The sequence below is a fragment of the Pristis pectinata genome, chromosome 24, assembly GCF_009764475.1.
Source record: "Pristis pectinata isolate sPriPec2 chromosome 24, sPriPec2.1.pri, whole genome shotgun sequence".
Classification (NCBI taxonomy): domain Eukaryota; kingdom Metazoa; phylum Chordata; class Chondrichthyes; order Rhinopristiformes; family Pristidae; genus Pristis; species Pristis pectinata.
The window spans coordinates 16433328-16457445 of NC_067428.1; the positions used below are offsets into that span (position 1 = coordinate 16433328).

Below are 24118 nucleotides of genomic sequence, written 5' to 3' on the forward strand. Positions count from 1 at the left end.
ACTACAGCATGTTTCAAAATGCATTCCTGCTAAAGAACAACTATTCTGAGCTGTGGTCATTGATGTGATGTAGGAAACATAGCAGCAAGATCCCTAAACAGCAATATGTACTACATACCTTCTCTACATGACAAATATTCTCTTGCAACCCAGCTAATGGGGTTTCACTGATGCTATGTCAAATCTGTCCAACTCTGTCATTCAGAAGAAGGGATGATCTCTTTTTTTTGTAAACATGTTCATTTCAAAGTGTTTGAACATCCTGAATGCCCTTGTGCACCTTTGACCCATTGTGTTCAATGTTAGAATGCTGTTCCCACCTTGGAGTAGTTGACTGGACAGTGTAGAGGGTGCTTTATTCTGCATCTAAACCATTTCATTTTTGTTACAAAAGTGTGCACTTTACTAAGACTAAGGACAACTGACATGTATGTCACGTGTGTCATGTCACTATGTTATATTAATGTGTCTTACTTGCATAAAAATTAGTGCTTGTTGAAACTAGTGTTTATGATCCAAAGATTGCTTGACTCTTGCAGCAATGCCGTGTTGTAATAGACACCCTCCTGCCATAATTTTATCGTGAAAGTAACACAGTGATCACCTTTATAAAGTGATTAAAGTGGGATGTGTCCCATTTAAAAAAGATTGCAGGGGTTGTGTCATAGTCAGCTTTTGTTGGTGGGTTTGTCACAGCTCCACATGTGACGGTATTATGGCAGGAGAGGGCCTGTTAATGCACAGGGCTTTGTTCTAAGTGGCAACCAATATCTAGACTGTAAACTCTAGTGTTAACATACTAATTAGAAATATTTTTATTTCTCTAATTCTATTGTCAATGTTGTTTAAAACTGTTGCTGTGGGGACAGGCACTCGTGGTGCAGAGCTGATGTGGGGGAGTCCTGAGGATATACCCCCACCACAGTAACTGCTCACTGAAGTGGGACTACCAGGGAAATAGTCACAAGCCAGGCTTTTACACACCTTTTCGCCATTGACCTGGATCTGTGTGAACTACTTTGTAGTTACCATTGGCCCAGATTTTGCAGGGAACTATCAGCAAAACTGCTAGAGTTCATCAACATCGCTACAAGCAACCGAGCCCAATGTCTAGAGTCATCTGCTTGTAAACACGAGTCCTGAACTTAAACATCAGTTGCCTGTAGTTCCCTTCCCAACAGCATGGGAGTCCGAAATTGTGGCAGTTCCTTCCCTATGGCTTACTGTGGGGAATCTGCATGAGCAATCTGCCAGTTAGACCTAACAAGAGAAGAGTTTCCATTGATTGCAATAGATGGGAGTGGCTGTGAGGAACCAAGATAAGGAGAGAATAAATTAGAACTTGTTTGATTCCATATAAATGTTATTAGTAGCTTTAGGTTATGTACAGCTAATCCATGCTATCCCTGCTCCAGGATTGTCTGATGGGATAGTGTAGAGGGAGCTTTACACCCTCTAGTTGTGAGTCCTCCCATTTCCTGAAATGATAACCCTCGCCTAGATATAAACATAAAAAGGAAACTATGTTGACTTGAACTGTTGGATGTTATAGGCCTGAACTTTATCAGTTGTAGCTGTTGTATAAAAACATACTATTTTTGAGAGAGATAGGAGGTTAATGGGTGGGGCTAATGTCAAAAACAGAACAATTCTGAAAAGTTATACATTGATTACTTCAGAGGTTTTCTTTCTAAGTGTTCATTTGTGATGTGATGTGATGTATACTGAAGGATCAAACTCTGTCTGAACCTGATGTGTTCTGGTTCCAAGCAATATTTATGGGGATAACTGAGGTATTTAGCAGTTACTTTCGCTGATTTGGTTTAAGGATCTTAGCTGCTCAGGAAGCGGAACAGGAAGTGGTGATTTTCTCTGTGTAATGTCAGCCACTTCACCTGTTCAGATCATCCACATCCTGTTCATTGCTACTTTCTCCTCTGAAACTGAGTGAAGGAGGATGAGAAGTGACTTGGTAGAGGTCTACAAGATGATAAGAGGCATAGATCAAGTGGACAGTCAGAGACTTTTTCCCAGGGCAAAAATGGCTCACATGAGGGTGCATAATTTTAAGGTGATTGGAGGAAGGTATAGGGGGGATGACAGAGGTAAGTTTTTTTTTACACAGAGTGGTGGGTGCGTGGAATGCACTGCCTGCAGAGGTTGTGGGGGCAGATACATTAGGGACGTTTAAGAGCCTCTTAGATAGCCACATGAATGATAGAGAAATGGAGGGCTATGTGGGAGGGAAGGGTCAGATAGATATTAGAGCAGGATAAAATGCTGGCACAACATCATGGGCTGAAGGGCCTGTGCTGTGCTGCAATGCTCTGTGTTCTATGAAATACAAAATACAGTGCCCATAGAGAGGGTTCTCTTCTCTGATCAGAGGAACTTGAACAGGAAGCCCATTTAACCCATCTAGCTGTTCCCCAATCACCAATGTCAGGGGAGATCCATATCCTAAATCTAACCTACCTATGCTCTCAATCCTTCTATACACTTGCACAACAAATCTAGTCCACTGAAGCCTTTCAGAGCCAGCTTTACTTGAGCTATTCAATAGATCAAAGGGTGTTGGGCTTTAGCTAGGAACTTCTTGTCAGGGGAATTTCTTGACCAGAACTGATCTGTGCAGATTAGAGTTCTCCCTTGCTAGCAAGAAACATCAGGGATGTAGCAGTAAAGTTTGTTCCCCTGTACTACAGACTACCTGTCCAGCTCGATGTCCAGGCGATAGTGGATCTGAAAATAATAGTGGATCTGAAAATAATAGTGGATCTGAAAGAGGGAGCCAACCCTGCCTCCCACATCAAGAAGGGGAGGTGGGGTTGGTAGGGGTTGCAGTTCTACTTCAATAACCCCAGGCTGAGGTTTGAGTAATATTCATGGGGATATCCACGGTCTGTACAGATGGTTTGCAAAGAAATGAGCCACTTTTGAGAAAGTTGTGGTTCTCTGATCCAGAATTGGCATCATGACCCTGTTCAAAGTCTCGCATGGAAGCTCAGAGTTAAAATGAGGATCTGAAAGTCTGCTTGAGAAATTGAGAAATGAAATTCTTGGGGGGGGTGCAGGGGGGAATGGAGGAACAGAGAGAGATGGTGTGGGGGTGTTCGAGACAGCAGCTGAGATGGAATAAAGAGCTACTTGTCCTGCACCTGTTGTTGTTGGACGGGTTACAGCTCACTTCTTGCATCTCATTTGAGATCATTGCTTGCTTCAAATTGTCTGACGTCATCAAATATTGTACTTCATGGAAAAATTACCATAATAGTTAACCCATTCAGGGACTATACAATTACACTTACTCTTAGTGAATCTTGCCTGGCATAAACACTAGGGTGTGGGATTCCCGCATGGCCAATTATCCTGCTGACCCTTGCTGTTCAGTTTCAACAATGTAAGCTTCAGCATTTGGGTGAAAAAAGTATTCACCAAATTCCATGTGTGTGAATGACCCGTTTTCTCCCAAGAGATCTGGTATGTCAGGGAATGAGAGAAGGGAAAGTATTTTGAATTTTTCCGGGAGCATAAGTTGTGGGTATTGAAGGCCCCGATTTCACTGTTACGGGAAGATATTCAACTGAGGGAGGGCCCTTTAATGTGACTGGTACTCCTTCAGCTATCAGTTTGGATGGCTTGCTCAGAGTTCCCTTTGCCAGCGATGGTTTAAGAGCTGTTTAATGTTTCACTGGCTGGCCTTGCATCCACTAGGATAAAGCCAGTTGCTGGGCAACCAGGTTGCTTGGCAGCCAGGTCCAGTAGAATAACAGTGTTGTGCTGGGTTATGTCAGTCCTCCCCAGCTTTGCACATTACCCCACTGTCACAGTGTCACTGTTCATGCAGTACAATGGGGGTCTGTGTTGGAGACTGTGGCCCCTCCCTTGCCGTCAGCCCCTCCTGTTAGGAAATGGCTTCCTTTTAGAATCTGGTTTCTTCAGAGTTGTTGTCATGGGAAGGAATGGCCAAAAATATTTGGGCTACTCGGAAATAAAACTGACGCCCTCCTCTGTCCAGGCATCACTTCAAGTGGGTGTTGCAGATTGCAAACAGCAGGAACGTTGTGCCTGTGTCCTGGCTGATTCCTGAAGCTTCACCAGTTTGTAGGGAAAGAAAGAACGTATTTACCACCCTATGACGTACCAGCATGAATCACAACCAATGAAACGTTTTTGAAATGTAGTATGCATTATAATGTTAGAAATCTTGCAGCCTATTTGAGCACAGAAATCTCCCAGAAATAGCACTGGGATAAAGATTAGATAATTTTTATCTTACTGATATTGGGTGAAGAATAAATATTGGGCAAGACTCTGAATGAAGTTCTTTAAATTAGTTCAATGCGATCCTTATATCCAACTGAGAGAGCAGACAAATGTAATGTAATCTATAAGATGGCACCACTGACAAATTAGCACCCTTCAGTACCAGCACTGGAGTACCTCTGTGGATTATGTTCTTAAGGAATTAATAACTTTAACTAGTGCAAAGAAAGAGAGTAGCAAAACTAAAGATAGGAGGAATTATGATGTGGAACAAAGAAACAGTTCAGGGATTTGACAAATGTCTTTTGCAGTGAAGACAAATGCAAAAAATGTAGCAGAAATGAAGGAATACTAAGACTTAAAAAAAACAATAATTATTACTAAAGGGATGTATTGGCAAATTATGGGGACTAAAAGCAGACAAATTTCCAGGAGCTGATGCCCAACATCCTGTGCTTTAAAAAAAGTGGCTACAGAGCAAGTGAATAGATCATCTGCAGAGATAATTTCTAAAATCCCCAAGATCCTGGAAAATCCCAGCAGACTGAAAAGTAGAAAATGTAGTATTGGTAATGTATTACAAAAATGGGGAAATGTGGAACAATTAGCTTAACATTACTGAAATCCTAGAATCTGCCATTAAGGACATGGTAACCGTATAATCTGTCTCGTATTCTGTTGCTAGTAGGGTGCCTTTGTGATCAGTCCTGGGACTTCAGTTTATTTTATAATCTGTGCTAATGATCTAGATGAGGAAATTGAGAACACAGAGACTACAAGTGATATAGACAGATTAAGTGAAAGGGCAAGCAGTGGTAGATGAAGGATAAAGTGAGGTGTGAGGTTATACACTTTGGTAAGAAGCGCACAAAACCAAAATACTTAATGGTGAGTAAATAGTAAATGTTGGTGCAGAGGGATCTGGGAGTGCTGGTCAATGAGACACAAAGTAAACAGACAGGAACAGAAACAGTCCAAAAGGCAAATGGTCTGTTGGCCTTAATTGCAAGAGGTTGGAGTACAAGAGGTTGTACAGAGACATTGTTCAATATGGACAGTACTCCAAATGATGGAACAGGATCAAACACGACTGCCTCCACTACTTCCAATTTGCTCATGTTCTTGGTATCTACAGTGGGATTTGAACCCAGAACCTTCTAACTTTGTGAGATTCTCACCCAGTGTACCACAGCTAACACTTGTAATGCTTCTGAAATGTAGTTATGATAGCAAGGTCTTGCACATGTGGGTGCTGTTGGCAGGCATCCTGCCCACCTACAATACCCCGCACCCCCCCACCACCCTTTGCCCTTGCTTCCCCCATTGCAACCTGTAGTTTAGATGAAATGAGGTGACTAGAGTGGGTTCCCTAACTACCTTTCTCTGACTGAAATGTGTGCTTATGAAATAAAATTTAAACAATATCTTTAAAATGGGGAGGATGTGATGGGGATGATCCACAAGACAAAATAAAAAGACAATTCAAGATATCCATACAAATTCCAATTGGAGAGGGAGGGGGATAAGTTTTGATTTAAAAACATACAGTATGCCCTCCTAATCACCTGCTTCATCAGCATGCTGGCCTTCAATGACTTCTGTGCGATCACCTAAATCGCTTTGCACGTCACCACCACCCAGTCTTTCACCAGTTAACACACGATGGTAGAGTACATCATGTGTTGATAACTTTAGTTTTATTCCATATTATATTCTATCTGCCATATTCTCGCCCACACGCTTAGCTTGTCCATGTACACTTGAAACTTTACACCCTCCTCTATACTCACAGTCCCACTTGGTTTAGTCTCCACAGCCAAATCATTGATATACATTGTGAATAGCTGGGGCCCATGCATAATCCCTGCAGTGCCCCACTAGTCACAGCCTGCCAACCACAGAACAATCCATTTGTTTCCACTCATTGCTTTCTGTCCAATAACCAATTCTGAATCTCTGTAAATTGGTTTACTATTGTCACACGTCCTGAGGTACAGTGAAAAACTTTGCTTTGCATGCCATCCATACAGATCATTTCATTACACAGTGCATCAAGGTAATACAAGGGAAAACAAGAACAGAATGCAGAATAAAGTGTTACAGTTGCAGAGAAAGTGCGCTGCAGGTAGACAATAAGGTCCAAGGCCATAACGAGGCAGATTGTGAGGTCAACAGTCCAATTTGTACTGGGGACCATTCAATAGTCTTATAACAGCAGGATAGAAGCTGTCCTTGAGCCTGGTGGTACGTGCTTTCATGCTTTTGTATTTTCTGCCCAATGGGAGAGGGGAGAAGAGAGAATGTCCAGGGTGGATGGGGCCTTTGATTATGTTGGCTGCTTTACCGGGGCAGCGAAGTGTAGACAGAGTCTATGGAGGAGAGGCTGGTTTCCATGATGTGCTGAGCTGCATCCACAACTCTCTGAAGCTTTCTTGCCACCTTGGGCAGAGCAGTTGCCATACCAAGGCATGATGCATCTGGACAGGATGCTTTCTATGGTGCATCGATTAAAAAAATTAGTGAGGGTCAGGGGAAATGTCAAATTTCTTTAGCCTCTTGAGGAAGCAGAGGTGCTGGTGTACTTTCTTAGCTGTAGCCTCTACATGGTATGACCAGAACAAGCTACTGGTGATGTTCACTCCTAGGAACTTGAAGCCCTCAACCCTCTTCACCTTGGCACCATTGATGTAAACAGAAGCGTTCATTGTCCCTCCTTGAAGTCAATGACCAACTCTTTTTGTTTTACTGACATTGAAGGAAAGGTTGTTGTCATGATACCATGCCACTAGGCGCTCTATTTTCCTCCTGTTCTCTGACTCATTGTTATTTGAGATTCAGCTGACTATGGTGGTGTCATCTGCAAACTTGTAGATGGAGTTAGAGAAGAATCTGGCCATGCAGTTATAGGGAATAAAGTAGGGGGCTGAGAACGCAGCCTTGTGGGGCACCAGTGTTGAGGATAACCATGCTGGAAGTGTTGCTGCCTATCCTCACTGATTGCGGTCTGTTGGTCAAGAGGTCAAGGATCCTGTTGAATGTAATGTAAGTATATTACTCTCAATTTCATGTGCTCTAAGATTTTGATCAACCTCTCTGCACATCCTTATTAAAATCCTTATGAAAGTCCAAATATTCCACATCCTCTGGTTCCCCTTTTATCTATTCTACTAGTCACATCCTCAAAGAACTCCATTATATTAGTCAAACGTGATTTTCCTTTCATATATCCGTGATACCTCTACTTACTCCTATTCATTCCAAGATGTTCTGTTACCATATGCTTCATTACAGAATACAACATATTCCCTTCCACTGACATCAGGCTAACAGGTTGGTAGTTTCCTGTTTTCTCTCTGACTCCTTTCATAAATGGTGGGGTTACATTTGCTCCCCTCCAGTCCACAGAAACAATAGAATCTTGGAAGATGATAACCAGATTATCCACTATCTCTACAGCCACCTCTTTCAAATCTCTAGGATATAGATCAACGGCACTTTGGAATTTATAACCTTTCAAGCTCACCAACCTCTCGAGTACTATTTTTGATGAATATGTGATTTCTTCAGTCCTTTATAATTGCTAGATCCCTGATTCTCTCATTTATATGGCACAGTTTTAACTTCTGTGTCTGAAAGCAGATCATATTTGCCCTTGCTGGTCTTTTCCTGTATCTATAAAAGTTCTTGCAGAAAGCTTTTATTTTTGCCAGTCTGCTCTCATGTTCTATCTTGCTGCCTTTATCAATCTCTTGGTCCTCTTCTTGCTGAGTTCCAAAATGTTTCCAGTCCTCAGGCCTGCTGCTATTTCTGGCAATGTTATCAGCCTCTTCCTTTGATTTAATGCCACCTTTAAGTTCTCTTGACAGCCAGAGATGAATCACTTTATCTTTTGGATTTTGTGCCTTAAGGAATTTATTTTGCAACTAGTGTGTTACTTTTTTTTAAAGCTAGTCATTGCCTAACCATTGGAATAAAGGTGCAACCAGTGGCAAAGGGACGTGGCAAAGCTTTGAAGGGAAGTTCAGGAACAGGAGGAGGGCATTCAACCCTTCATCCGTCTTGCCATTGTTAGATCATTGCTGCTCTGCTTCTTGATGTGTTTTCTCAATCAACCACAGCGATGTCTACTCTCATACCCTCATAGTTATTGTTGTTTAGATTTAAGCCTCTCACATTGAGTTGCATCAGTTTCAGACTCGATGTGAAAATGGCATTGGTTCCGCAAAGGCCACTCAGCAACAAGGTTATCAGTTAACTCTTTCTCATTGCATAAAATGAGATCCAAAATTGCCATTTTCCCAGTTGGGTCCTCAAAATGTTGCAACTTGTATAAATTCGATGCATTCATCTTTCACCTTATTACAGCAAATTTGATTTGTCCAGAATAGGTGCATGTTAAAGTCCCATTATTACTGTATTTTGCATGTTGCACCTCTAATTTCCTGTTTCATGACACACCCAATATTGCTTGTACATAGTAACCAATACATAAGTCCTACCAGTGTGTTTTGCCCTTTGCTGTTACTTAGCTTGTTCCAAATTGATTCTAATTTTGCATCCTGATCTGTCAAGTTAAGATGAGATAATTTCTCAATTACACCCATCCTCCTTATTAATGGAAATGTTTGGACATTGTGGGGATGGTCTTCAGTTGGAGGATAAAGGTACTGGAGAGATGGGTGAATTAAAGTACAGGGAGTGGCTGTTGATGGGAGGGCAAGAGTACTGGGGAAAGGGAACCAGGGTTGAATAGACTTCAGTGGGAGGAAAGGGGTACTAGTGAATGAGTAGCGATTATGTCTCCTCATTTCCCAACACGAATTCTTCCAAGTAAGACATGAGTTGGGAATTAACACAGATGTTTATTGAATAAGGACAGCCTATATAACACCATGTCGGGTTTTTGGAATGATCTTGGTTTGGGTTGGAAATGGCTCATGGAGTTTAACTGAACGGAGGCCAACCACTCTGGGCTTGGGGTGGAATTGGCTTGTGTTGGAGTTGACACATTCTGGTACAGCCTGAGATCTGTCAGGAGGCAGCTGTCATTTGAAAATCTCAAAGTGACTCTCGTTCCATGTTTGGCCCTCATTAAATGTTGATGACAGATTGCGTGGCAGCAGCGTTTTAACTGTCAGCGACTCAGTTTACAAGCTCTGATTAATTGATGAAAGAGAAAAAGAAATCGGCATACAACGGTGTGGAGGTGGGCCTGAATTTTCAGCTTCTCATAATTTCCCAGCCCATCCTCCCACTGAGTGTATTCCCCTCACCAACACACTGAACGTTGTCACCTCCAGTCACCTAACCTTAACATCTAAAGACTATCCTTCTTGTCCCTTCTTCTCTGTAGTCCCTGACTCACCCATATTCTTTACCAACAACAGTCCGGTGTCAGTGTACATTTAAACAGAGTATGGAATTAAGCAAAGCTCAGAGAGGGGATGGATAGATCCCTTGCTCAGTTACTAGAGGTGTTCAATGGGTGGGGGGAGGGACCAGTGGAGAAGCTTTGAAAGGTAACATAGAGACAGGCCATTCAACCCTTCAAGTCTATCTTGCCATTGTTAAATCATGGCTATACTGCCCAAGGGCCTCACTGTCATGGGGCAATGCTGAGGAAGAGTACAAGGATGATGCTAAGGGAAGACTGCTGTGGTAAGGGCTACACACAGGCACATTGTGGTGCTCCTTTAGCACGGCCTCTCCCTCCAACATTAGGTATTAAACTAAAGCTCTGTCAGGACAAAGTAAAAGATTCTGTGGCCACAACTTGGATGAAGAGCTGGGAATTTCTTCCCTGTATTCTTACCAGCATTTCTCCCTCAACCAATCTCAGGTAACCTATTTCACTGCTTGTGGAATCCTGCTTCATTGATCGGCATGTTTCCCACATTACAGTGGTGACTATACTTCAAAAGCAATTCATTTGCTGTGCTGCATTTCAGGACATTGTGAAAAGCACAATGGACATGTAAATCTTTGTGAGGGGAGAGATTTTTAACTCTGGCCCTGCTGCCTGGGCTCTGAACTGCTCTTGAAGGCATATCCTCTTCTTAAACAGTCCCATGAGGTTGAGGATAACTTGCTTCGGCTCCAGTTCTGTGCATCCTGAGATGGCTGCTGAGGTCAATGCAGTACCCACAGACCCTTGCTGCAGGTGAAGTAGAAAGGTGCTTAATGGGGTGGGTGAGTTCTTTGGGAGCTGTGCAGCCCTTGCTATTTGTAATGAGGTTCATAGTGCCTTCCCGGTTGCTCCATCTCCACTTTGAGCAGTCACAGGCCAGCATTCCCACGAATCAGTGAGGACGTTACATTTTAACTAATGGGTCCACAACAGAATCAGATTCAATGTAGACCACTGTCAAGCAAGGCTGCTTCATTCCTCTGAGACGTCTTACAATTTTTTTCACTGCAATGCTGGATCAAGCCTCCAAAAAAAATGCAGGCATCTCAAGGTACTAGAGAGTTACTACAATGATGTCTCTGCAAAATACTCCATATCCGTTGGGGGACAAAAAAGGAAACCAATATTAGTAATCTCTCCCAGGTCAACATCCCCGGTATTGTGAACCTAATTACACGCAGTTGACTCTGTTGGGTGGACCATATCAATCACATACCCAATGCCAGATTCCCAAAATAGAGCCTTGTCATGGGAAGAGATTGTTAGGAGGAGGAAAAGATTCATGTATATTCTCAAAATCTCCTTGAATAAAATGCAACATTCTCACTAACCTCTGGGAAACCCTGGACAGCGACCACTTGGAGCATTCAGAATGACAGTGAAACTCAAGTCCGTGCATTTGAAGCACAGAAGCCCGACATAAATGGAGGAAGAAATGCTGCACCTCTCAACTACTCACCTGCCTCAGCACTAAGGCACCTCCTGTCCCATCTTGGCAGAACATGTCGGGCAACGACGACCTCATTAGTCAGTTTAGATCCCACAGATCTGGTGTGGAAGCAAGTCATCCTTGATCCCACCTATCTAAGAAGAAGATACTTTACTGGAAGCTTGCAGAACATGCTTGAACCATTTTCTCTGGATATCTCTAACCATGTTTGAGTTTGGGGAAGAGTGTTTGTTTTGGGAATCAGGAGTGGGATACATGGACAGTTTGTTCTAATTAAAGGCCAAGCCTAGGGATGTTGGTCTGGAGGAGGATGCTGCCATTGGTTTGCTTAACCTGCCAGTGCATGTGGAGGATATTGAAGAGGTAGTGTTGGTGGCACCTCTCTAGTGAGATATGATGATGCAAGTCTTGTCTGTGTACAGTAGCTCAGTGACTGAAATTGGAGTGACCTTTGTCCCTAGAGTGAAAGGCAAGGAAAGCAGAACAGTTTCCCATTCATGCTGTTAGTAAGCTCCAGTCCAGTGGGGTGTTTGTTGAGGGTGAGATGTAGTATCACTGCAAGGAAGATTGAGGAGAGAACTGGAGTGATGAAGCAACCTTGCCTGACCACAAACTGTACTGTCTGTTGCAGTTTGCGGGTCATTGTTAACAGGTGTAGAATGGAGATCAACATCTGAGGTCAGACACATTTAAAGAGGATTCTCCACAGTCCCTCTTATTTGTCAGAGTTAAAGCCTTTTGAGAGGTTGAAAAAGGCCATGTATGGTGGTTGATGCTATAGCCTTCACTCTTGGTTTGCTGGAGATGACGTCTATTATGTTTCAACATTGCAACTTGGAGGAGGCCTTCAGCCACTGGAAGGAGCCAGGAAAGTGGATCCTTGCAATGACTTTCCTTCAGCAGGGAGCAGGGGAACCCTTTGTGGTGTCTGTAATCAGATTTGTTTCCTTTGCAGATGACCATGACTGCAGGGTCTCTCAAGGCCCTTGGCATACTCTCTTCCTGGTTGAGGCGCTGAGGTTGTGCCAGAGATCCCTTTCTGCCAAGTTTACAAACTTCAGTCGGGAGACCACCTGCTTCAGAGCCCTTCTAATGTTCAACCTAGAACACACTATATAGGAAGATTTTTTTAAAAAAAGACATGGAGCTATAAATTGGGCTTTGAAACAGTTAGTGAGTGATTTCTTAAATCTTTCTGGGAGGAAGTGGTTGCTTTTGTGCAGTGGAGAGAGCAAGTGAGCTTTTATTTTGGGAAAGGAAAGAAATTCCAGTCCAGTCATTGAGACAACTCTGAACCTCGCTGTCTATTTTCTGATGGATGACTGACCCTAGACTTGAGATCCTTTACTCAAATCTCATATCCTATGACATTGAGGGAGGCCATTCAGCCTTTTTTTGCACTTGTACTGCTCTCAGATCATTCCCATCATCCCATTTCCTTCCCTGTAACCAACCCTCTCACACGTGCCCATCAACACACCCTGATACTCCTACAACCCACCTACGTGGGGAGTACTTTATGGCAGCCAATTAACCTACCAACCAGCACACCTTGGGATTGTGGGAGAAAACAGGAGCACCCCGGGGGGGGGGGGGGGGGGGGGGGGGGGGGGTGGGTGGAAGAACCCACGCAGTCACAGGGAGAACTCCACAGAAGCAGCATTGTTGTTAAGGTTTGAACCCAGGTCACTGGAGTGATGAGGTAACAGGACTACCTGCTGCACCACTGTGCTCAACACCACCAACCCCCCAAATCCCAGCTATTATTTCATCATATTGCCCCAGAAACAGAGGCCTGGTTGGGACTTGCTTCAAATTTGCTTCCCAGGCAACCTAGAAACTTGTTCCCCAAAGTGAGCTCTACAGTAATTCTTTAAAACAAAATGAGGAAAGTGGAGGTTACAAACGAAGATGTGAGAAGTTCAAAAGTGGCTTTCTTAATCTGAGTCTCTGTTCTTGGGAGGAAGTTTGGTTAAACAAAATAAGAAATGTAACTGCGATGATAAGCAACCACCCCCCCCCCCCCCACAATGGAAATAAACAGTAAAAGTAATTGGGAAGTTTTCAGGTTGTAAAAACCCAGCTAGTCCACCAATGCTCTTTAGGGAAGAAAATCTGCTCTCTTTGCCTGTTCTGGGCTGATATGAGACTCCAGACCAACAACAAAGTGGCCAACTCTTAACTGCCCTTGAAGTCATTGAGCAAGCCCCTTGGGTTTGTTAAACGCTCACTTTCATGAGTTAAATAGGTCCACCAGTAATAACACATTTGGGTGGAAACAGACACTGGCTGTAGCCAGCCCTGGGTCTGGCTCTTTGACTCCAGCAGCCATGGAAATGACCAACCTGGGTCTAGGATGGGGAGTGGTGCAGGTGGGGATAAGACAAAAGGGGAAAACTGGCATGTTTTTTCAAACCTCAAAGCAACTGTCAGGAACTGAGAGCACTGACAGAAGTGTGAAATTGCCAGTGACCAGACCATGGTTTTTTGAGATGGGAGGGCAGCTACAGACATAGGTCCACAGCTGTCTGCAGGAGGAGGGTTACAGCACAGAAAGATCCAATGAGGAACTGTGCACTTGGGGTTGTGGGCAGGAATTGAGAAAAGGCAATGACTGCTCTGAGGATCCCTCTGCATTGTAATGAGAGAATAAGGACTTCCTGAGAAACATCTGTGTCTCAGTGGGGCAGAGTTTCCCATTGGTCATGAGCAACAAGATCCCACCCTGAGAATGTGTATTATTTTTCTCCCTGTCTCTCCCTGTCCAATGTCCAATCCCCCAACACCTCTACCCATCCTCAAAGCTGGAAAGAACTGACCTTTTTTTCATCACTCTTCCACTTTTTCACACTCTACTCACAGCTGAATGACCCAACATGCAGAATGGTCACTTTTGGATGGGTGTGTTTCCCAAGAGAGGGAATTTCTTTGCACATCCATGAAGTCCATTCAAACTATTGAAATACATTTGAAGGGTTGTCACTCTTGCAGCATGGGAAATATTATGCACAGAAACTCCCATGAATGACACAATGATGATGGCAGACAATCTGTTCTGATGTGTTAAGTGCTAAATATGGGCACAAAAACTCCAGGAAGAACTCATCTGTTTTTTTTCCAAAATAGGATAGTGGGATCTTTTAAATCCATCTGAGAGAACAGACAAGGACTGAATTTAACATCTCATCCAAACGAAGATGTCTCTGGTGTGCTCTTCCTCCGTACCTCTTAAGAGTGTCAGCCTGCATTAGCTCGATGTCAGAGATTTGTGTCAAAATACTGCAATGCACCAAGACAAGGATATAGTGGAATGGTGATTCATCAGATCAATCCTTGGGGGTGGAAGAAATTGAGCAGACTGGGGTTATCATCTTGAATTTGAAGATTGGGTGGTGATCTCATTGAAACGTGCAAAATTCTTATGGAGCTCCGAGATGAAGAGTCTCGACCAGAAACGTCGACTGTCGATTTCCCTTCATAGATGCTGTCTGACCTGCTGAGTTCCTTCAGTACTTTGTGTGTTGCATCTTATGGAGGTTGATAGGATAGGTGCAGTGATGCTGTTTTTCCCCTAGCTAGAGTGTTTAAAACCAGGGCTCAGTCTCAAACGGATCAGCGATGCACGGTGGGGAATAAGAAGAAATTTCTTCTCCCAAATGGTAGTGAATTTGTGAAATCCTCTACCCAAGAGGGCTGTGAGGCTCAGTTGCAGAGTGTATTCGAGACAGATGATTTTTTTTGTGGTACTAGTGGATATAGGGCTGTGCAGGAAAATAACAATGACAAAAGATTCAGCTGTGATCTTGCTGAATGGTGGAGCAGACACAAGGAACTGAATGGCCTACTCCTATTTCTTCTTTTCACCAGGCAATGGATTTGTGGTCACATCAGACAGATGCTGTACAAGCTGGAGAGTTTTGAGGAAGTCTCATAAAAGCAGTTTAAAAAGATTCTGCTTCCTTTTAAACCAGGTTGCAAAGTAGAAGGAAAACATTGTACAGTCAGGCTGAAATTGATCATCATCCTGAATAAGCATTGGTCCTGTACGGTTACAAAAAGTGTGACTCTCACAAGGAATAAGCAGTGACTCAAGTACATTCAATGGATTCATGTTGGTCTGCTTCTGTGGATATTGGACTAGGCAGACCAGGGCTTGTTGGTTTGGGGGTCTGTATTAACACACCTTTATTTTGCCTGATACAGGGGGAGAAAAATAATGGTTTTGATGTACTTTACCACAATATGAAACATGGACAGATCTCGGTCAAAGAGCTGGCTGATTTTGTAAGGGAAAGGTGAGTCCCAATCATCAGACTCCGCCCACTTCATTCCTTTTATTCGAGCTCTTGCAGAGGTGGTCTTGAAGTATGGAGGGTAAGCAAAGCTTATGGACCCCAAGGAGAGTTGTTATTTGTGGACCTCAGGACCCAGAGAGGGAAAACATGGAGATTTAGGATTGATTCCTTCAGTAGTTGCAGACAGTAACATTGCAGCCGCAGCAGGTAAGGAAGCCACTGGTCTGTTAGCCTTCATGTCAAGGGGTTAGAGTGTAACAGTATAAAGAAATCCTGCTTCAATGTCCCAGGCTTTGGTGAGAACTCGCATGATGCACTTCATGCAGCCTTCATCCCTGTACCTAAGGAAGGATATGTTTGCTATGGAAGTGCAGTGTAGATTCACTGACTTCTGGGATCGTGGAGAGAAGAGATTTAATTGAATTGGCCTACATCACTGGGTTTAGAGAAATGAGAAGTGATCTCGTTAAGGCATACATGATTCAGAAAGGGATTAACAGGTCCATTGTTGAGAGGCTGTTCCCACTGGCAAAGGTCTAGAAACAGGAGCACTATCTTTTGGCAAGGGTTGGCCATTTAGGACTGAGGTGAGGAGACAGTTCTTCGATCAGAGTGTTGTGAATTCCTGAATTTTCTCCCTGAGAGCACTGCATGCTGTTGTTAAGAATTTGAAGCTCTGACAGATGGTTTCTTGGGCGCTAAAGGAATTGGGTGGGGGGAGGAAGAGGAATGCAGGGATTGGCAACCAAGTGGGGACTATGCTTGGGGTCAGTCATGATATTGAGAAAGAGAACAGAACTCAAGGGGCCAAATGGCCACCTCCAGTTCATGTCTTGCATTCTTGAGTGACAGGTCTTTGAGCTGCTGATTGAGCAGCTTGTCTCTGTGGCTTGGACTGTTGAGTTTGTGTAACATGCCAGTATCCCTGTTTGGGATTTTTCACCTGGAGTTTTAAATGTAAAGTGCATAACAACTGAAACTTTCTGCTGGTTTTTATTAAATAATTTCTTGGTATTTACTAGTGGCTCTCATCCTGCAGAGCGCTGATCGAGGAATCCTACTCCAAGTCCATGTCCAAGCTGTCTAAGATGGTGAGCACTAACAGCATGCTGGGGTAAGTTCTGGCTCTTCTCCTTCCCCTGTACAGAAGCAGGCAAGAGTCCTGCACACCTCAAACTGGGCTTCTTGGTGTGCGGTCACTTGCACCACTTGGCTCCTCTTTCCTGTACGTTCAGACTCTCCCTCGTGGGTGGGTTCTGATTATGTCACCTCATCAGATGTTCTCTAACCAAGATGCCTGTGGCCTGACTGGGAACCAGAAACCAGAAGAGCTGAGTGCGGTTAGTGTGCTCAGTATCCTGTGGGCTGGGGTGGGTGTGGCCAGTGTTGGTCATGGTCACCTTATGGCCCCAATGTCCTGAGTGCCAGGATCAGCGTGTGGTCAGTGCATCTTAACTCCCAGGGGGGAGGGAGTCACTATGATCTGTGGTGCTTCCCACCCAGAGAATATGGACTGTAACTGCAGCCAATTGGGTGCCATGCAGACAGTAATGCTATGGATTTTGCAGGACCTTTGCTCCGATGTGGGAGGTGTTTCGGATTTCGGTTGATAAGTTAGCGCTGTGCCATCTGGAGCTGGTGAGGAAACTCCACGATTTGATTAAAGAGATGAACCGATTCAATGAGGAGCAGGTCAAAGTGCACAGGAAGGTGAGCCAGCGCAATGGCTTTATTCACATCACTACTACGCCCAATCTCTCCCTCCCTCCCTCCCTCTTCCTTCCCCCTTCCCCCGCCCGCCCCCCACAACCTATTCCCTTGACCCTTCCACATTCACCATCCAAAAGGAACTCTCCTGGATTATCATATTTAAATTTCATATTTCCTTACCACACGAGAAGCCATTTGGCCATCGTTTATACCGGCTCACAGAGCACTTATTTCCTTACAACCTATTATCTCTCTCGCATGCCCATCACTCCCTCCCAGATTCTACCACTCATGTACACACCAGAAGCAATTATACAATGGCCAATTAACCTACCAACTGCTCACCTTTGTGATGTGAGAGGAAAGTGGAGCACCTGGGGGAAACCCACTTGGTCACGGGGAGAACATGTAATATCCCACAGAGACAACACCAGAGGTCAGGATCAAACCTGGTTCACTGGTGCCGTGAGGCAGCAGCACTACCAGCTGTGCCACTGTGTTGCCCTTCCGGTTTGCTCGGAGTGGTGCTGAGCATCTGATGTTGCTACCAGATGTTTAGTTTATGAACAACCCAATCAACAATATTAGACACTGATATTTTGTGTATTATGTACAGATTGGACATAATGTGAGCAATGTCCCTCTTTCCTTTTCTCCTAGACGAAGGAGGAGGTTTCGGGAACGCTGGAAGCAGTCCAGAATGTCCAATCTAGTGTCCAGCTCCTGCAGAAGTGCAAGGACAATTATCACAGCAAGTGGCTGGAATGGGACAAGCTGAAAAAGGACAGAGCATCTCAGAAGGAAGTTGATAAGGTGACTAACGTTGATCCCTAGAATTTCTCTGTTTTGCTGTTAGCAGCAAAGGAGGGCTGGTGGGAGCAGGGTGGTGAATGGATTAACTACTAAGGCTTGCCCTATTGACCATTGTCTGGGTTAGGACTCTCTGCATGGTCTGTATCACATGGCAATATTGGCTTTACTGTGACTGTGAGGGAATCACTAGAGTTAATCGTGGCACTGAGAGATGCCTCAGGCTGTGCAGTACCACAACAGAGAGAGTTTTATTCACCATGTTCAGTGTATGGATGGTGGCTGCAGGGCTCATTTTCAAGTCAGCTGATCAGCCAATATATCCACTTAGAGATCAAAAGATCAGGGTGAGAGGACGTCTAAATTGTACAAGCAGCTGATTCTTTGATCACCAACACTCGCCAGGGGCATGGCATCCCTCCTGAGTCTGCCCTATCCTGGGGGGGGGGGGGGGGGGAGTGCTGGGTGTGGATGTGGATGTGGCGTGTTCACAGCTTCCTCCCCCAAGCCAGTCTCTCTATGCAGCGGTAAGAACGGAATGTAAGAAATTGGACCAATCTGCTCTGCCATACAAAATGGCTCTGGTTCTACCTCAAAAACCATTTTCCTGTCCTATTCCCATATCCTTTGATTCTTATAATATCCACAAAATCTATTAATCTGTTTTAAATTAAATCAGTGACTGAGCCTCCCCATCCTTCCAGGGTAGAGATTTTCAAAGATTCACCTCCCTCTGAGTGAAGTTATTTTGGCCCTATGTGGCCTAGTCTGAGAACCCTAATTTTAGAACCCTCAGCCGGGTTGGAGGTGGTAGGGAGAGCGGTGGGGGGGGGGGGGGGGGGGGGGGGGGGGGGGGGGGGGGGGGGGGGGGGGGGGGGGGGGGGGGGGGGGGGGGGGGGGGGGGGGAGAAGGCGGCGGCGAGAGAGCTTCCTTCCCTCTTCTGCCCCACTGAGCCATCTAAGAATTTTGTACATTTCATTGAGGTCACCTCTCGTTCCTCTATAAACTAGTGAGAATAGAGGCCTAGCCAATCTCTGCACATCCGATAGACCTTTCATCCTTGGGAACAAGCCTAGTGAACATCCGTTGCGTTCCCTCTGCAACAAGTATATCCTTTTATTTCCTTTTTGGTAGGGAGACCAAAACCGTACACAATACTCCAGGTGTGGTCTCACCAAAGCACTCTATAACTGCAGTCGTCACAGAATTGTGCAGCATGAAATGGTCCTTACACCCACCTCATCCATGCCCTGTGATGCTTATCTACGATGACCCCATTTGCTTGTAGTAATATATCTATCCACGTCCTCAAATCATCTCATTATAAAAGCCAATGTACAGTTTTCTTATTACCTGTTGCACCTGCATATTTAGTATCTTACTAGTCACAGCCTATCAATCTAAGACCCATTTATTGCTTCCTTTTCTCCCCCTAATTGTTAACATAGTCCACATTAATATATTACCCAAAATTTATTATGCTTTCACCTTGTTCAGCAACCTTCTGAAAATATAATACACCACATCCACTGGTTTCCCACTTATCTACTACACTCAATACATCCTAAAGAACTCCAAAAGCTTAAACAAACTTATTTCCCTTTCCTAGATCCATAATGACTCTGTTCCATCCATTATTTTCTAAATGTCTTGATCTCAAATCCTTTATAGACTCAAATTTTCCCAACTGCTGATACAGATCAGTAGTTCCTATTTTCTCTCTTCCCTCCTTTCTTAAGGTAAGACACATTTGCTACCCTTCCCTCTACCTAAATCTGTGGAATTTTGGAGGATATAACCCAGATCCACTTCCTCTAAAGTCACCTCTTTCAGAACTCTGGAATGTAGATCATCAGATCTTTGGGAATTACCAGGTTACTGGCATTTTAACTTTTTTTTTAACAATTACTTTTATTTTCTCATTCATTTGAGACCTTTGTTCAGTATTTCTTGGATTTTTCTTATGTTTTCAGTGAAGATGGACACACAGTATTTGTTTAATTCTTCTGCCATTTTCCTATTCCTCATGATAAATCCTCCTGCTTTGTTAAAAACCCACATTTGCTCTTGCTAGTCTTTCCTTACTATATATCCATAGAGGCTCTTATAATTTTTTTTGTTTCTCACCAGTTTACTCTAAATACTATTTCCCAGTCATCTTCTGCTAAATTCTAAATTGTTCCCATACTTCAGGCTTGCTGCTTCTTCTGGCAGCTGTGTAAGCCTTTTTCTTACATTTAAAACTATCTTTAATTTCTCTTGTAATGTAGTTGGGCCACTTTACCTGTTACCTTTTGTGCTTTAAGGGAATGTACATATTGATGGAACTTGGCTCCTTCCCACAGGCAGAACTGAAATCCAAGAAAGCTGCCAAGTCCTACAAGGCCAGCATTGAGAAATATCACTGTGCAAGGTCCGACTACCAGCAGAGATGGCGGAGGCTGCCCAGGTTTGAGTCTACATGTTGCTGGATCTGTCAGAAAGGTTTGCGTTCAAGCTGTGAGGCAGGAGGTGGATGTGATTGGTGTGAGAGAATAGACTTGGGGTCGGGAAATTGAAGGAAAGACTTTCATTTCTACTGCACCCTTTGTCTCAAGATGTCCCAAATACTTTACAGTCAGTGAACTACTTTGGGAGTGCAGGAAAACTCCAATAATCCAACACACCTGGGACTTCAGTAATGCTAGACTAGCAGATTTTCAGGCTATTGGATGTTATACAATACCAAACACACTTTATTTCATTTATTTACATGTTACGCAGTAATAAATATTTTCCAGTGAACCCAGGGGTGTAAACGAGCAGGAAATACAAAGCACTCTCAGCCCCGGCCATAAACCTATCCATGTTCCTGAGACCTAATGTTCCAGACTACAACCCCAGCTCACAACCTTGATCCCAATCCCAGTCAAACTCTGGACCACCAGCTCTGGCCACACACCCTATTTATTCTCTTGACCCCTGCTTGTATTCCAGAATATCAAGACTTCTGATTGGTTGCTGGATGATTGTTTTACTGTAAATTCTCTTTCATAAGTAGGAAATAGAATGGCCAATCCACTGCAACCTCCCACAAACAGCAATGTGAATAATGACCAGGTGATCTGTTTTTATGATGTTGTCTAAACAGAAGTGTGCCCCCTTGCTTCTCTCACTTCTCATTGGAGTAGTAACCAAGGTGCATTTACATTTGCTTGGGGAAAGCAATAGAGCCACTGTTTAACTCCTCATTGTCTCTCTCTACTGCTCCCTTCAGTGCAATACTGGGAGTATCAGCTTGGTTTCCTCCAGCATCAGAACTGGGGTATGATCCCAGAATGTCTGACAAGAGTGCTTCCCACTGTACCTCAGTTGACAGTAGAGTGGAATTTCTGAGATCGTGGTATTTCCATGACCTGATTTTTCTCCTAGAGTTTGTGGATCTTGGACTGCCACACAAAGTTGTACCTGGATTAATGAGTGAGGGTCTGTAATACAACGCTGTGTCTGTGTCAAATTGAGTTCAGACACAGAGGTTCAGAAAGAAGTGTATGAGTGAGCAGTAGGATCTGTTTGTGCTTTGACTATTCGTTGCTGTTACAGTCAGGGGACCTACACTGTTCTGGGGTTCAGTCCCCAGCAGTGGACTTGCATGGTGCAAAAATGGGATTGCATTGAAAATAAAAAAAATCCAGAAGAGCAAAGCACATGCATTTCTCAGAGGAATTTAGCTACTCACATAGAGGCCCATAATATAGCATGTGAAGTTTAGAAATTAATCAGGGAGGATATAGTGAAATTGTCACAGAAGATTTCAGGGGAAGGAGTGTTCTGGGAATGTATGTAGTGCTGGTCACCATGCAAAGACTTGATCTCAAAAGTTTAATGAGGCCAGACTGCCTCTGGGCTGGGTGTGACACTCAGAAAACTTGTCACTTATTTTTACCCCCAATATTTTAATCCGCTAATTTGGCAGAAGTTCCAGCGAATTGAAGAGAATCATCTGAGACACATGAAGGCATTAATCAAATCCTACTCCAACTCCATTGAAGATACACATGTGCAACTGGGTCAGGTGAGCACCAAGTTCCATCATTCACTCTGATGTCTGAAAGTGTTGGTGAGGAATGATAATGGAACTGAAAGAGTTAAGTCATGAGGGATGTTATCTAGACCAAGCTTGTAATCCCTTGAGTGTAGATGATTAAGGGTGATTGGATCAAGGAAACAATTCAGTAGGACAGACAGAGAGGAACTATTTCCTTCTTTATATCCCTTTGTACGGGTTGTGGGAGTCGCTGTCATGACCACTGTCTATGGCACATCTGTTCAGTAGGGGAGCCCAGAGCCTTAATGAACCAGGTCATTCAGGGGTGATGTCAGGAAGCAGTTCTTCACATAAAGGGTGATGGAAATTTGGAACCTCATCCCCAAGTTAATGCTAAAACTAGGCCCAAGTGAAAAGTTTAAAACAAATCCTGCTCTCAGTTTTTTAAGGGAATTGTTTGAAGATGACGTGAAGATCATACATGATCTAATTGGATAGTGGAACAAGCTTGAGGAGCTGAACGGCCTCCTCTTCCTCATTTTCATTTATATGGCCAGTAGTCACAGTGGTCCTGATACATCCAAGTTTATATTTATACATAGTTTAAATGGGGGTGAGCGAATAAAATATAAAATGCAAGAGGAGGAAAGCTGATTGTTGTGATATTTAATGAAGAGCGGTGGTGGGGGTTTTGCTGTTTGGAGGTATGGCCTCTAAGCAGGACTAAAGCAAAAAACAAGTGGCCTTCACAGCCAATTTGATGAAGAGATGGAGCACCAGGGGTGGGATTCTATGGTGGGTTGAAATATTTGAGAGAGAGTTTGAGTGAGAGGGTTAAGGGCCTTGATTATTGAAATTCTTGTGTTGATCCTATTGACTGGGCTCACTCTACTCTCTCTACTAGGGTTCTCCAAATAGATTTCATGAGTTGGTTTCACTGGGTTTGCTGGCCTGGTGCCCTCCTCTGCCTTCTCTCTGGAATGGAGTTTTAAGTCAGTGTGTCACTGATTGTATCTGCTGGGAGTTGATCTGAATCCCATCAGAGGATTATGCACTGTCTGGTATTGTGGATACCCAGGATTCCCATTCCATGTTGGTTTCCAAGTGCCCAGGAGCTGAACCGTGGTGACCAACATGACCTTCTCATGGTTGACTATCCTGCTGGGTCGCACTGTAAGAATGTATCTTTAGCCAGGATCCCCAGGCACTTGACATCTTGCTCCAGGCAGAGAGAGTGCATTGAAGAGAAAAGTGCTAGATCTGGATATGGAACTAACCTACAACTGGAAGGCATCCTGAGATTTTTACAAGGTTAAGGTTTTATTTTTCTCTCGTTCACAGGGTATGGGCATTGCTGGCAAGTCCAGTGTTAATTGCCCACCCATATTTCCCCTTGAGCAAGATGAGGGTAGCTGCCTTCTTGAAGTGCTGCAGTCCTTGTGCCTGTTGAATTGATAATTGTAGGATATAGACCTGATAGAATGCCAATATATTTCCAAATGGGGATAGTGTTTGAGTTAGAGAGGAACGTGGAACTGATGACCTTGCTTTCTGCCTGCTGCCATTGACCTTCTGGTGGTAGAGGTCACAGCTCTGGAAGTGCTGTTTGAGAAGTTTTGGCAAGCTGCTCTGGTGCATGCTGTCCATTTCTATCACATGTATTTCCTTGTTCAGGTCCATGAAGAGTTCAAGCAGAACGCAGAGAATATCCGAGTGCAGGATCTGATCCAGAAATATGTCCTGACCAAAGGCACTGGCAAGGAGAAGCCAGGTAATGAGTGCTTGTTCCTCTGCCTGAGGAGGCGAGTGTTGGCGGTGTCACTACCCAAGGGAAGCTGGATTGTTTATCCCCCCCCTTAAGGGGCTGTTGGATGGTGATGGTCTTTTCCTCTGGAGAGCAGATGGGTGGTGGGCTGTTTTCTGTGGGGAGGAGGTAGAGAGGGTGTGGTGAGGGGTGGAAATGCTGTTTTTAGTGTGGTTCTGTTGCAGTGAGAGTTGATCTTCGTCTAAAAGCTGCCTCTGTGCTCCCTGTTGCAGGGCCCGTCGAATTTGAGGAGTGTAACCCAGAAGTGGTTCTGGAAGGTAAGTTACTTCTCATTGTATTGCTATTCCTTGGTGCATGAACCACCAGCACACTAGGCCAGGGAGTGAGC

General features: G+C 44.0%; 1 protein-coding gene across 1 annotated transcript in view; it reads left to right on the forward strand.

The window, feature by feature from the left end:
- Positions 1–24118, forward strand: part of LOC127582722 (F-BAR domain only protein 2-like) — a 49730-nt gene that overhangs the window by 4926 nt on the left and 20686 nt on the right. Inside the window, 9 exon segments of the mRNA XM_052038284.1 lie at positions 15327–15418; positions 16458–16532; positions 16987–17128; positions 17789–17941; positions 20284–20365; positions 20368–20387; positions 21894–21992; positions 23640–23736; positions 24003–24047. Of these exon segments, the coding sequence (XP_051894244.1) occupies positions 15327–15418; positions 16458–16532; positions 16987–17128; positions 17789–17941; positions 20284–20365; positions 20368–20387; positions 21894–21992; positions 23640–23736; positions 24003–24047 (805 nt within the window).